Here is a 13,579-nt window from a genome sequence, read left to right on the forward strand (position 1 = left end):
GTCCGGCCCTGACACTAACTGTACAACCCCAAGGAAGAGCTTCCCCTCCCAGTTTTCTCATCTGTGAAATGGCACCATGCAGGGAAAAAGGGATCAGCTAGCACACAGCAGGTGCTCAATAAATGCCTACGTCAGCCAGTCTCATAGTGGAGACCCCCATGCCAGGAAAGCTGCTGCCTCAGGGAGAAAAGCAGTGAAACTCAACCGTGGTCAAGGCCACCAGTCAGTACACTTTTTTTTCTTTTTGGAGACAGGGTCTTGCTCTGTCACCTAGGCTAGAGTACAGTGGTGTCATCACAGCTCACTGCAACCTCCAACTCCTGGGCTCAAGTGATCCTCCTGCCTCAGCCTCCCAAGTAGCTGGGACTACAGGCACAAGACACCAAATCCAGCTAATTATTTTAATTTTCCTGGAGACAGAGTGTGCTACATTACTCAGGCTGGTCTGATACACCTAAGCTCAAGTGATCCTCCCGCCTCATCGTCCCAAGTAGCTGGGACTCCAGGCACAAGGTATGGCACCTGGCTCGTCACTAGACTCTTTGATGAGGCTCCCCTATCAGAAGAAGGTTTAAACATACGCCCCCAATAATGAATGCATGTGTTTATAAATTATGTGCAGGTGCAACTATACTGATCATGCATATCATAAAAGAGCCACTGAAAAGAGGAGATTAAATAATAAGTGGGAATAGAAGCCCTGACATTTTTTTCCTGCACCTCAAAGAATTGTGTTCTTCACCCCTAGGGATGTGCATACTCCATTCTGGAAACTCTAGTCTTATCTGCGCAATTGCGGATTTATTTAAAACATGCCATTTTAAATATAAGCAGTTTGCTGAGATGGCATCCGAAGGTGAGCGAGGTGTGGCTGCTGCCTGTCCCCAGAGAGGGAGGGATGCAGGCGCTCAGGCAAGTAACAGGAAGACAAGGCTGCCAGGAGGACCAGAGCTGCAGGAATATGAGTAATAAGAACAGAAGGCTTAATCTAGCATGTGTCCACAGCTTGAAAGGTTCTGAAATCAGAGCCAGTCCTTAAAGGATGCGTGGGGTTTCAAAAGGCAGGAACGGAGGTGCAGGAAGGGTATTCCAGGCAGAGGGAACAGCGTGAGGTGTGAAGACGGCACACATCCCTGGGAGCAAGTTCCAGGGCAATGGGCTAGGGGTCGGCCAGCATCTGGCCACCCAGCCCAGGACACTGTGTGAGCAAGAGAGCACATTCAGCCAAACAGCTGTGCCTGTGGCCAGATGGCCTGGAGAGGGACAGGGATGGAAAGCTTGGGTGACCCCACTGCCATGTGTGAGCACCTCCCCAGCATAAGGTCCCCAGGCCCCCTGGCAGGACTGCAGCCAGGCAGGAGGAAGCTGCCCGTGGTGTCCCTGACACCAAGGCGGCAAGCAGGGACGAAAGGCAGTGCTCTCAATGAATGTGGCCACCAAAACTGCACGGTGGTGATCCCTGCCCCGAGGCCCCTCCCCCCGGATGCTGTGGCTGCTTTGCCGCATGGCAGGAGTAAAAATACGGCTCAGAGTAAGGGGAGCACAGGCAAGCGTCCCTGAGGGACGGGGCAGGGACAGGGAGATCCTGGCCTGCTTCTGTCCCCCACCGGTCAGCTGCCAGGCCCACAGAGCATCTCAGCGCCGGGGGCGCCAGCCTTCTTGATGACCTGCAGGATGAGAATGCTTTCAGACACAGCCACCCTTGAAAGGCACCCTCCACAGATGAGTCACCCCAGCAGGGGCAGGACAGCTGTCAATTCCAGGCTGAGAGAAGTGAGAACTGGGCCCTGCCGATGGGCGAGCCACGAGGGAATGAAACTTCCATCAGCCTGGGGGTGGGGGAATGACAGAGCATGGCCTGAGCAAACCTAATGTGGCAGATCAAAGACCCCTGCTAATCTCTGCTCCTCCTCCCAGGGAGGGCTGAGGCCAATCTCCTTGCTCTTGAACTTAGGCTGGCCTTGTGATCTGCTCAGTCAACAAGACGTGGCAGAAGTGACCTTCTGGCATTCCAGAGGCCCCACTCACAGGAAGCCTCAGCTCTCCTACCCAGGCCTTTTGGAACACTAGCTCTGGGGCCCCTGGGCCACCACAGAAGAAGCCTGACTCCCCTGAGACCACCTTATTGGAGAGGCCACATGTGGCTACTCCAGCGGCAGTTCTAGTTCAGACACCTCCACATGTGCCAGATGTGAATGAAGTCATTTTGGACCATCCATACCAACCCACTGGCCAGCTAAATACCACTGAGTATCTCCAGAGCACAGGGAACAAGCCAGGCGCAACAGCTCTCCGCTGCAGTCCCAGTGACTCGGAAGGCTGAGGCAGGAGGATTCCTTGAGCCCAGGAGTTTGAGGCTGCAATGAGCTATGATCATACCACTGCACTCTAGCCAGGGTAACACAGCGAGAAACTGCCTTAAAAAAAAAAGAAAGAAAGAAAGAAAGAAGAAAAGAAAAGAAAAGAGAAGAGAAAACACAAGGAACAGAAGAACCAACCAGCCAAGCACTGCCTAACCTCTGACCTGCAAAATCTTGAGATATAGTAAAAATGCTGGTTGTTTCAAAACTAAATTTTAGATTAATTTGTTATAGGGCAATAAATAACCAGAAAATTTAGAGTGACCACTGGACAGGTGTTGGGGACTTTTCACCTGAGCACAAAGGCTGTCTGGGGAGCCCACCCAGCACCTCATCCCCACAGCGCCAGGCACTCCAGGGCAGGCTGCAAGTGACCTGCAAGGACGCCCTCCCAAGAAGCCCAGTCTTCTGCCCTTAGCAAGCCATCTCCTGCCATTCTCTGTAGGTGTGTGACTCTCTTTATGCCAGAGCATACACAGAGCAAAGAGGACATCCAAACTGCCACAGGCACTTCCAGCCAGGAAGCTTGGAGACAAAGCAAAAAGAGGGGGGCACAAATCCCAATCCTTCCATACGGCCAAGTGTCCTGAGCACGTCCTGCAGGAATAAAGACAGATGCAAACGCACAAGGCTGTTTCAGCAGCAGCCTCCTAGGAGGTTAGCAAATGCTCAGGTCTGGAATGAGGAAGTCAGAACAACTCAAAGAGGAGCACCCAGCACTGCCTGGGCGCTGTGCGGCTCAGAGAGCCCTTCCAAGGCACATTGGCACCTCCTGCCCACACCAGCCTTGCCAGCTGTTTTGCAGAGGAGGGGCTCAGGTTTCTGGCAGCCAAATAACCTTTCCAAGGTGGCCCAGGTAGCAAGGGAGAGCCCAAATCCGACACTCAAAGGGAAAAGCCACCGCTATCTCCAGTGAGTGACAAAGCTGAAGTTAATTCTGGTTCCTGAAGCCAAAAATCTGGAGAGTTGAACACACCACTTTTGGAAATGGCTCCAAATGTTGCACAAACATTTATGCACTGCAACAAACAGTTCTGAAGCAGCGCGGTGTGGTGGTGAAGTGCTCAGGCTCCCGGAGACAGACACCCTGCATCCCGCCTCTGCTACTGGGCGGCCGTGGGCAAACTGCTTAACTTCCCTGAGCCTCACTTTTCGTATCTGCAAAACAGGATGACAACAGCTCACACTTGTCACAGAGTTAGAGTGTCCGTGGAGACACTGAGGAGAAGGCGCCCAGCACACAGCACCTGGAACAGGCTCAGTTACTACTGTGGTTTTATGGAATCAGAGCATGCTACGTTTAGGTGCAGAGAACGACAGGGCTTCTTTCCTGTTCCATTATGCACCTTGCCTCCTCCGAGAGGGAAACCCAAGCACTTCAAAATCAGGACTCAGACCAGGCTCAGCTTGGCAGGGGATGAGCCAGTCTTGTGTACCAGCCCCACCAAGACTGAAACCCAAGTTCCAAGCAAGGTGAGCACCCTGGGCTGCTCTGTGTCTGTCTGGGCCCCACCTGGCCCAGCTGTCCCCACTCAGACTGCTACAACCACCAACCACACCTCCCACCCCGACATACACCATGTCCACAAACATATCACACATGCTGCTTCACCAGCCTTGATACCATCCTCCTCCTCTCTCTTGCTCTGCAAGCCCAGCTCAAATGTCACCTCATCCAGGAAGCCTCTGTTGATGCCCATGGGTGGTCACTTGCTTCCTGGTCTGGGGCTGCACATCACTTGGCCCCATTTCCTACCCCAGCCCGACCCCTCTGCAGTCTTTCATGTACAGGTCTCTGTCTCCCATTCGCAAGCTTCCAAGTGGGGGCAGTCGGGGAGCCGCCCTGAGCAAGGACAAGAATCCCGCTGAGTGGCCCAGGAGCAGGAAGACAAGAGAGGAGGTGGAGGCTGCCATATGCAGCGCTGTGCCCACTTCCTGGGACACAGGGGCGCTCCGCAGATGTTAGCTCCCCAAGCTCGGGGCTCCAAACACCCTCGCGGATGGAGAGGCATGCAATAAAGCAAACACTGCACAACCTCATCACGGGACCCGGGGAGGGGCAGGTTTCTGCCCTGCCCAGCTCTTTCAATTTTTCTGTACGTTTGAAATTTTCTAAAAACATTGGGGAAAAACCATCCTCAAAAGAAAGCCTTCTCAATCCTCCCTGTGAAGCTACCATTTTTACTGAGTCCCACAATGCCAGGCACCACAGGCAATTTCCACATCTGACCTCTCTGTGCGGCAGTGGTGGCCCCCATTTTTCCGGGGAGAAACAGCAACGCAGAAAGGCTGGGGCTCTGCCTCACTTGGAAAGTCCAAGATGCTGGTAAGTAGCAGAGACACGACCAGGACCTGCCACCCCACTGCTGGGGCAGGGCTAACTGCTCAGGGCCGGCCACGGGGCCCACAGGGTCCCCAGAGCAAGGCCGGGGCAGCAGGGGAGGAGGGGGCACTGTCAGACCCAAGGCAGCAGCTCTCTCCCCACCGAGACAGAAGCACTCGGCACGTGTGATGAGCGGTCCGGCGCACCCCGCCCAAGTGTCCGCCCTGTGGAGGGGCAGGATTCAAACTCCAAAGGCCTCACTGCCTCGGGAGTCCTGTTCACAGCTGGGGCACTTTGGGCTGCAGCCTGGCCTGGGTCTGCCCCGAGTGTGGGCAGCGAATTGGAGGCCGCCCTCATCCGCAGCCCCCGCTCCGTTTCAATCAGGCCAGTTCCCTTGCCCGGCTCCCGGGTCTTTGCCAAACGCCTGGCTCGTCTGCGTTTGTTTCTTCTGTTGCTCTGTGGCAATTACACAGATGACACCCTGACAAGCTCAGAATGGTGCGCGTCCCAAGTTAGGCAAAGCGTGGCTCCTTCTTAAATAAACAGAAAACAAAACACAAAAGACCTGATCAGCTGTCAAAACAACGTCACAGACGAAATAGCTGACAAATAGCCACCCAGCTGACAAAAAATGCTGATGTCCCCAAACTCCGGACTCCAGACCCCTTCAATGTGACCAACCGTTCCCACTCCCTCCACTGAGGCAAAGTCTCGAGGTGGCTGCGGTCCCCAGGGGGCCTGAGTCCAGGAAGGGGAGGCGAAAGCTCACGTCGGAAACAAGAGCAGGTCTCGACTTTATTTCACACACAGTGTTGCTTGTTGTTTTTCTCAGCTCAGCTAGATAAAGAGGCATTTCACGATTTATTTTCCAGGTTGTAAAATAATGATTTGCTTAGCTTGTCAGACGGCTGGGAGAGAGCTTCAGAGAAACACTCCCTCATCTTTCGGTGGACTCTACCATCTGCTGGAAAAATAAGACTCGCTCTCCCCGCTCCCTTGCAGATGAATACATTTTGTCCAACTGGGATAAGTCTCCCAAAGCGTGTTGCAGCACGTTCCCGACTCGGGGACATCCTCCCCAGCAAGCGGCTACAGGCTTTATCTTGGCTGGGAGAACAAGAGCATTATTTAATGAAAACTCAAACACAGGCTCTCCCCTGCCACCCTCTCCGCTACACTCACAGATCAGAAAGGAGCCCCCTGACCTCGCTCCGTCTCTCCACAGCCCCCTCCTCTTTGCTAAGAGGAGGAGGAAAAGGGAGTTTAAACCTAAGTGGCCTCAGCCCACAGCCCCTGGCCCCGGCGTAGGTACTCCCAGCTACTTTGAAGAACACACTTATCAGAGGCTCCTTGCCAGGACCCTCCCCAGTACAGCTCCCTGCGTCATCAGCCTGCTGCCAAACAGGACGTCCTGGCTCTCCCCGCCCCCCCCTCGGTGGCATCCTTGAGCCTGCCTCTGATCTGACGCACCCTTGTCATGGTTACTGTCACAAGCCCGGCAAGAGTGCTTGTTTGGTAAGTCAACAGACACTGAACGCCACTGGAAACCTCCCCCAGACTGAGTCACCAATTCAGAGCTTCAGAAAAATGTCCTCTCCAAGTGATGTGACAGCACTTAAGGGCTTGAGGGAAGAGAAAGTGAAGGAGGCTGCTCCACCAGGCCCTGTCCCCAGCCTCCTTAGGCTGCTGTTTACTTCCACCAAGAAACTTTGGAGGATCAAAGGCTAGAAGGGATCATCTCATTCGATCCTTGCTCCCTCCGTGCTGCCGCCACTGAGAGCTCTGCCTCGGTGACAAGATTCCACATGGCAGGGCAGAAGCCATGCATTCTGGGCTTTCTCCAGCACAAGAGGGTGCTGGGAGAGGGCCTCATTGACAGTGTGACAGGCAGGTGCAGTCCTGGTACCATCCCCAGCCAGATGGGAGAGCTGGGGCAAGGCCCACGACCTTCCTAAGCCTCAGTTTCCACGTCTATAAAGTGGGAGCAGCAACTGTACCTGCCTTGTAGGAAGGATGAGACAATGGGATTAGCCGACCAAAGCAAAGACCCCCGAGCAGGGTGGGCACACAGGAAACCCCAGTGGATGCAGTCACAAGGCACCCACCCCTGCTTCCCCGGATTTGGGCCTGTATGTTTGTCAACACCAGCTGCACCTGCTAAAGTTCAAGCTGACTTTCTAAAGGAAAACACGGTGGTTTTAATCCATCCCTGCTGGCTTCATCTACTCAAGAAACACCTACTGAGCACCTATACGTGTCTGAACCTCTAGACAGTGGAGGGCAGTTCCAGAAACAGGTCATTAGAATGTAGCTGGCTGGACGCTGGATATGAATTCTGATGTCAGGGAAAAAAACAACAACCAAATAATCAAAGTAACCAAAGGCATCGCATCACTGTGTTCTTTCCTCTTATCATCCCGTGTCCCCTAAAGCCCAGAAACTCCTAATGATTTTTTCAGCGGGGATCAGGGCATGAAAGAGTGCTCTCTGAGAAGGGTCTGAAGGTTTCCGGCCTTCAAAGCTTCCAGCACACCCCGTCATCCCGTGCACGGGCTGCTCGGGTGAGGTGGGCTAGGCTAACTGCTGTCCCAGGGCTAGGCTGTGCAGGGGGCTCTCAATTGCGTCTATCTATCCCCAGGTCACTGTACCTTCCAGATGTGCAGTGGCTGCTGACTGACACCGGGGCTCATGGAGGCTGCTTAGGGAACGTCAGCCAGGCCTGGCATGCTCGCCGGACTCTCCCTTACAACACCCACCCTCTGCGGGCAGGGCAGCCTGGGCGTGGGCACCGGCAGTGCCTGATGGTGGCCCCCAGCACAGGCGGGAAGTGGAGCAGAGTCCCCAGCAGGAAGTAAATCCCGATGTCCTGGCCGTGCACTGCCCGGCCACCTCGGGGAGCCCACGCTCAATCATAGCGCCAACCCCACCTGGCCTCTGGCAGCCTCCCCACCGTACCACGTTCCCCACTCCACGTCCCCTGCACTCGGCCCCAAAGCCTCACCTCCTGCCTGTGCTCAGCTGGCCCCAAACAAATGACAAACTGGTGGACCAGGGAAGAAGGGACACGCACTAAGTGCCAACTGTATACCAGTTTCCTTCATGCCCATTATCTATCTTCACTTAAGCCTCAGAAAGTGTGGGAGGCAGCTATGATCATTCCTGCTTCATGTGCATTGAAGAAAACCCGAGGCCGGGAGAGGTGGTGTGACTTGTCCCATGGCCCCTGGCTGGGAAGTGCAGAGCCAGGCCTCAGACCCAACTTTGTGGGCCCATGTCCCTTTCTCTCTGCAAGGCTGTTTAGCCTCTTCCTCTCTTCTCCATTCTTCCCTTTCTGCCTCCAAGCACATCGCTGATGAGTCTGCATACAGTAGGTGCTAGCTAAACGCACAGATGGGCATTGGACACGTCCAATCCATGTTTTGGAAAGCAGCCCCCAGTAACCCGAACTCCAAGTATGTAAACCAGCAAGCATGATGCCGGGGACCGTGGGTATCCCTGGGAGGCCCCTGGGAGGGGAGGGGTCCCCAGCATTCTCCTTCCCAAAAGGCTGGGAAATGAATCGGATGCAGGGAACACGCCCAGAGTGCTCCGTCTCGAAGGGAACCCACAGTCCTGCTCACATGCGGTTCTTCCCAGCCTTGCTCCTCACGAGGCGCAGCGGCATCAGCGAGTCCCGGGAGCTTGTTGCAGATGCAGACTCTCTGGCCTTCCCCAGACCCACCTGGTCAGAACCTGCATTTCAGCAAGACCCCAGGCTCTCGGTGTGCACGTTCAAGTTCGGAAGCCGCCCTCGACCTAGACCATGGGTTGAGAGCGCTACTGCCACCCACCCTGCTTTCCTAAAAGTGGTGCTGCCCCAGGCTCTGGCTAAGTCTCAACTAAGGGGAAGCCAGATGGACACAGAGCTGGGGGCCTCTGACACCATATCCCACCTTGGCATCCCCCGCTCGCCCCAGCCCAGGCCACTGCCTGGAGGCAGCACCGGGGATTCCCCCTGGCGGGCAGGACACGCTGCCTCTGAGAATCCTCCTGCCCCACACTCCACTTGGTCCCCAGAGGTGACTTTGAAGGGAAAAAAGGAACCCATCCCCCAGGATGCTGTCGTGAGGCGCTTGCCAACCAACGTGTGTCACTGTTTCCTATGAAAACAGGGACGCGTGTCCCTGCCCTGGTGCCACCTCCCTAAGCTGATAAGGACTTCACCTGGCAGCCCCCAGCTCTTCTTTAGGTCTTACGTGGGGGGAAAGGCTCGGACCACAGCAAGACTAGCACTGGGTGGCCCACACCTGCCGTGGGGGGGGCTGAATGAGGACGGCAGTCACAAGAGACTCAGAGAGCCAGGAGCGAGGCTCAGAGAGGTAGCAAACCGGGTCTGTGTGTCTCAGCGACAGCGGTTAGGAGCACCCACACACCTTGCTCCTCCCTCCTGGGTAGACAGAAAGCAGGAGCCCACAGAGAGCCTCGCGGCTCCCCCACACCCTGGCCCCAGCCACACAACTCTCCTCCTCCAAAGAGCCCACCAACCCCGCCGGCGCTGCTCAGAGCCACTGCGCTCCAAGCAGGGTGGCAGGCAGGGCCCTGTGTCCCATGGCCACAGCCCCCTGGGGCAGAGGTCTCCCATGACTGCACTGGGGCTCCTGGGAATCAGGAACCATCCCCCCATTCTGGAGCCAGAGCTAACTGCTCCCCCATCACTTCTGCCCCCTGCCGGGAAGACTGTCCTGAAACTGCTGCCACCGCCACTCCCCCAACACTGTTTTCTAGTCCGCCCTAGTCCAAACCATAGCATGCCCCAGGCAGTCCCCACGACAGAAGGACAAGGGGGGGAGGCAGGGGGCACAGAGCAAGCAGGAACTCCACCCCAGCATCACCTGAAGCCCCCTGAAGCCCCACATCCACTCCCCCAGGTGGTCTCCCGCACTTCCAAGTGAAGAGGCCACAGGCGGGGTTTCGGCCCCAGCACCCATGGGAGCCAAACAGGAATCCGGCCCGTGGGCCGCGAGCTCTCAGGGCAGCTGGGCAGTCCCGCCCGTCCCCCACTTAATCCTCAATCGAAATAGCCCGGGGTAATCCCGGGAATTAACCCCGAGCCTTGAAGGAAGAGACGGCCTTGTCCAGGGAGAGGAGGGCTCAGCCTGTCCCAGGCTGGACAAACTGCAGGGTCCGTTCTGGGAGCACCGCGACCCACGAGGGACCCAGGCCCGCTTGAGGGCCGGATCTGCGTCTGCCGCGCGCTCCCCACCGGCTCCCAGGTCTCGGGCCAGGAGTTCTGACCCTGCTTCCCAGAGCCCCCGCCCGCTCCCTCCCGAACTGCTCCCCGCCCCAGGGCGAGGGTGGAGCCCCGGGGGTCGGGAACCCGAGTCTCGCGCCGTCAGCGGAGAGCCGGCCGGTGGGAGCGCCGGGCAGCGCCCTGGAGCCCTTTCCGGGGGAGCCCTGTCCCCACCCGACACCGAGCTCCAGGTCGGGGCCAGGACCCCGCCGGAGGTTCCCGGAGTGAGCCCGGCGGCCTCCTAGCTGGCGAGGGCGCTCCCCGCCGAGCCCCGAGGGAAGCGGGGTCCCCAAGAAGTTCCCAAGCCCCCACTCGCCCGCCGCCCCGGGGCCCCGCTTACTTGTCGCGGTGGCCGCCGAACTCCGGGATGGCGCCGAGCGGCTGCGAGCAGGGGCCGGGGCCCGGGCCCGGGTCGGGGCGGCGGGCGCACGCGGCCAGGTGTCGCCGGTGCCGCTCCAGCAGGCCGGCGTTCTCGCGGCTCAGCCGCGCCACTTGGCGTTCCAGCTCCTCGATGCGCCGCCGCCGGCGCGCCAGCAGCTCCTGCTGCGCCGCGACGATCCGGGTCAGCTCCTGCAGGTACCCGGCCGCCTCGCCGGGGGGCTCCGCGGCGCTAGCCATGGCCCCCGCGGCCGCCGGGCGCGCCTCAGGCGAGCGGGCGGCGGGGCGGCGGCGGCGCGGCCATGGCTGCGCGGCGGGGACGGCGGCGCGGCTCGGCGCGGGGCTCGGCCCGGGGGGCGCGGCGGCGCGGGGATGGCGCGGCCCCGCCTCGGCTCCCGCCTCAGCCGGCGCCGCCCCCGGGGCCGCCGCGCCTCCCGCTCCCCGCGCCGCCGCGCTCCGCCGCCGGCTGCCCCACGGACGCGACGGGACGCGGAGCGGCGGCCGCCGCGGGCGGGCGAGGAGTTTGCAAAGTGCCGCCGCGACGCGAGCGGGAGCGGGAGCCCGGCGGCCGGCGGGGAGGAGGCGGGACGGAGGGCGCCGCCTGCCGGACGCGCCCCGCGCCCCCGCCCGCGCGACCGTCGCTCCGCCCCCGCCGCTCCGCGGGTGCCGCTGATGGAAGACATGCCGCGAGGTGCAGCTTTTTCCTGTCGGCCCACGATCTTGGGAAAGTGAGTAGAAAATTAACACCCAGAGAACTTTGACATTTTTACTGATCTAAGTCTCCTAAAACAGGGTTTATTTTGCAGTCGCAGACACAAGACAACTTTCCCAGGCTGTCCCTCTCCACTTGCAACCAGAAGGCTCGGAAGCCTCCGTGGCGGTGTCCGTGCGGTGGCGCCGCCAAGGCCCAGGCGTCCACCCCGCGCTCACACCCGGAGGTCTGGGGAACGGACGGCCTGTGGGCTGGAGCCCCGGCTCCACGCCGGCGCTGAGCCCTGCATCTATTTGTTTCACCTTTAGGGCCTCAGTCTCCTCAGCCATGCTTTCTATTTCTTGATTTTTAAAAATCTTTATAATTTTCATACTCCAAATTTCTCTGAAGCTAAACTTATTTTTTCTATCTTTTTGACTTAAAGAGTTGGGTTATTTCCATTGTTTCTTGCTTTCTAGCAAATGCATTAAAGGCTATAAATTTACCTCTAGGTGAAGCTTTAGCCACATCTCATAAGTTTCTGAAACTTAGTTATTTACATTTTCATGGCATTGTCTTTGTCACACTGGCTTCACTGACACTTGGTATTCCATACCTATGTTTGGTGATATCCCTCCACCTCCAGGAGAGGGTGAGCCCGCATGGAGACACCTCAGACCCTCCAGGGCCCTAAGCCCTCCTTGGGTGTCCCCTGGGCAGGGCCTATGGGGAGGGAGAGAGTGGTGGTGGGGTTATTTATTGAGATCCTCAAATTCGCCAAGGACTGTTGTATCAGGATGAGGTCATACACACACCACCCAGAATGACAACTCTTATCACAGCTTTAGACTTGGCCCTCATTACTAGACTACTTGTTGTGCTTTAGAAATTCATATCATCTTTATAAATCCTGTAATTATCTTGTGAAGAGCACCATTGTATAGCATCCTGTTTGTATATGTAAAAAGCAGTCATTTCAGTTTATACATTTAAAATACACCAACGTCTTTGCAACCCTAGCCTAATATTTCCTCATTTTGTAATATACCAGGAGCTTCCCAGAAAGGGATGTATGTAGCCCAGGCTTCTCTCGCCCTTATGGGAGACCTGCCTGTGGCGTCACACACAGGTCTCGGCCAGTGTTTGGGAGGGAAGAGAATGTGACGCTGAATCCTGGCACGTGTCGGTAAGGATCAAGGCAGGTGAAGCTGATGGGGGGGGAGAGGGGGCAGCTGGGCTCCCCTCCTATGCCCAGTGCCCATGTGGTGCCCCAGACTGCCCTTCCCAGCAGCTCCAGATTGAAGCTGACCTCACATGCCCCTGTCCGTGCTGCCTCCTTGCGGAGACTTTCCATTTGGCCCCTCGGCAGACAAAGCACTGGTGTCTGCCAGGCCTGAGTAGCCCGGGAGACCCCGGCAGGACGAGGCCCAGCCCTGCCTCTCAGGAGCTTTCAGGCCTGACCAGGGCGGAAGATGGCAACAGGCAGACAGGGTGGTATGGGCACCCCCAGGGAGCTACACTCCACCTGAGGACTGGGCAGGACCCTGTCCCTCTGGACCTGCCCCAGGCCCCCTGAGTGAGGCAGGGTCCTCAGGGCATCAGTGGCGAATACCAGTGAGTGGTGTGCATGAGCCACTTCTCTGCTCCTTGCAGCTCCCAAGACTGGGCTCCTGCACCTTAGGCAGCAGGAGGGGGAGAGGAGGCAGCACCCTCAGGCTTGGCCTCTGCCTCTGCCTTACTCATTAACCTCCATCCCTGGCACTCTGGGGTGTTCCAGTTACAGCCAAATCCCCAGAGCTGGTGGTTACCAGAGAGTCTGCCACCAGCAATGAGGCCAAGTACGCCATTCTAACCTGCTCACTCTCCAGGAAAGGAGCAGAGCCTGTCCCCATCAGAGAAGGGAGTCCACTTCCTCAAAGAGCATCAGCCGGCCACTCATTTAGCTAATGTTATTGAGCATGGACTGTGGCCAGGCCCTGGGGACACTGAGCAGGACAGACAGGCCCCTTCTCTCTTGGAGTTCTCCCATGGAGGCCGAAAGTGAGCCAGGGGACAAGCAGGCATGGGATGGGGCTATCCCACAGGGCCCCAAGCTCAGGAGGGCCCACACTTGACTTAATGCTCTGCTTTTGCTGCCTTGGAAGTCTTAATTTTTGAACAAGGGGCACAGCATTTTACACCGGGCCCCCCAAATCATGAGGCTAGTCCCAGCGAAGTGCAGTGAGATGCTGGCAAGCAATTGACAATCAGAAAAAAGGCAACATTTGTAGCATTTGCCAATTTCCATGGTGTAAATACTCCCGCCGTGGCCAATTTCAAGCTCTGAGTGTGACCTCAGTGACCGTGGGTGGAGCTGGGACAAGGGCACAGCCTGCCATCACAAGCCTGTACAGGATGAGCAGTGAGGCAAGGCACAGGGTGTTGCAGCAGTGCCTGACAAGTTCTAGACCTGTCTGAGATCCAACATGAACCCGATAGTGATAATAATACATCAGCAGAAAAGCTTTGCCTTTGGATCAAAGAAAGTTGAGAGCTGGGACAGCGTCCTGCAGCAGAAG

The 13,579-nt window shown here is 57.4% G+C and overlaps 1 protein-coding gene across 1 annotated transcript in view; it reads right to left on the minus strand.

Moving 5' to 3' along the window:
• IQSEC1 (IQ motif and Sec7 domain ArfGEF 1) overlaps positions 1-10,570 on the minus strand; it is a 359,867-nt gene extending 349,297 nt beyond the window's left edge. The window contains exon 1 of the mRNA XM_069483981.1: positions 10,293-10,570. Coding sequence (XP_069340082.1) covers positions 10,293-10,570 — 278 coding nt within the window. The remainder of the gene's footprint in view (positions 1-10,292) is intronic.
• Positions 10,571-13,579: the final 3,009 nt, after the last annotated feature.

Source organism: Eulemur rufifrons, chromosome 10 (genome assembly GCF_041146395.1).
Source record: "Eulemur rufifrons isolate Redbay chromosome 10, OSU_ERuf_1, whole genome shotgun sequence".
In the NCBI taxonomy this organism is placed as follows: Eukaryota; Metazoa; Chordata; class Mammalia; order Primates; family Lemuridae; genus Eulemur; species Eulemur rufifrons.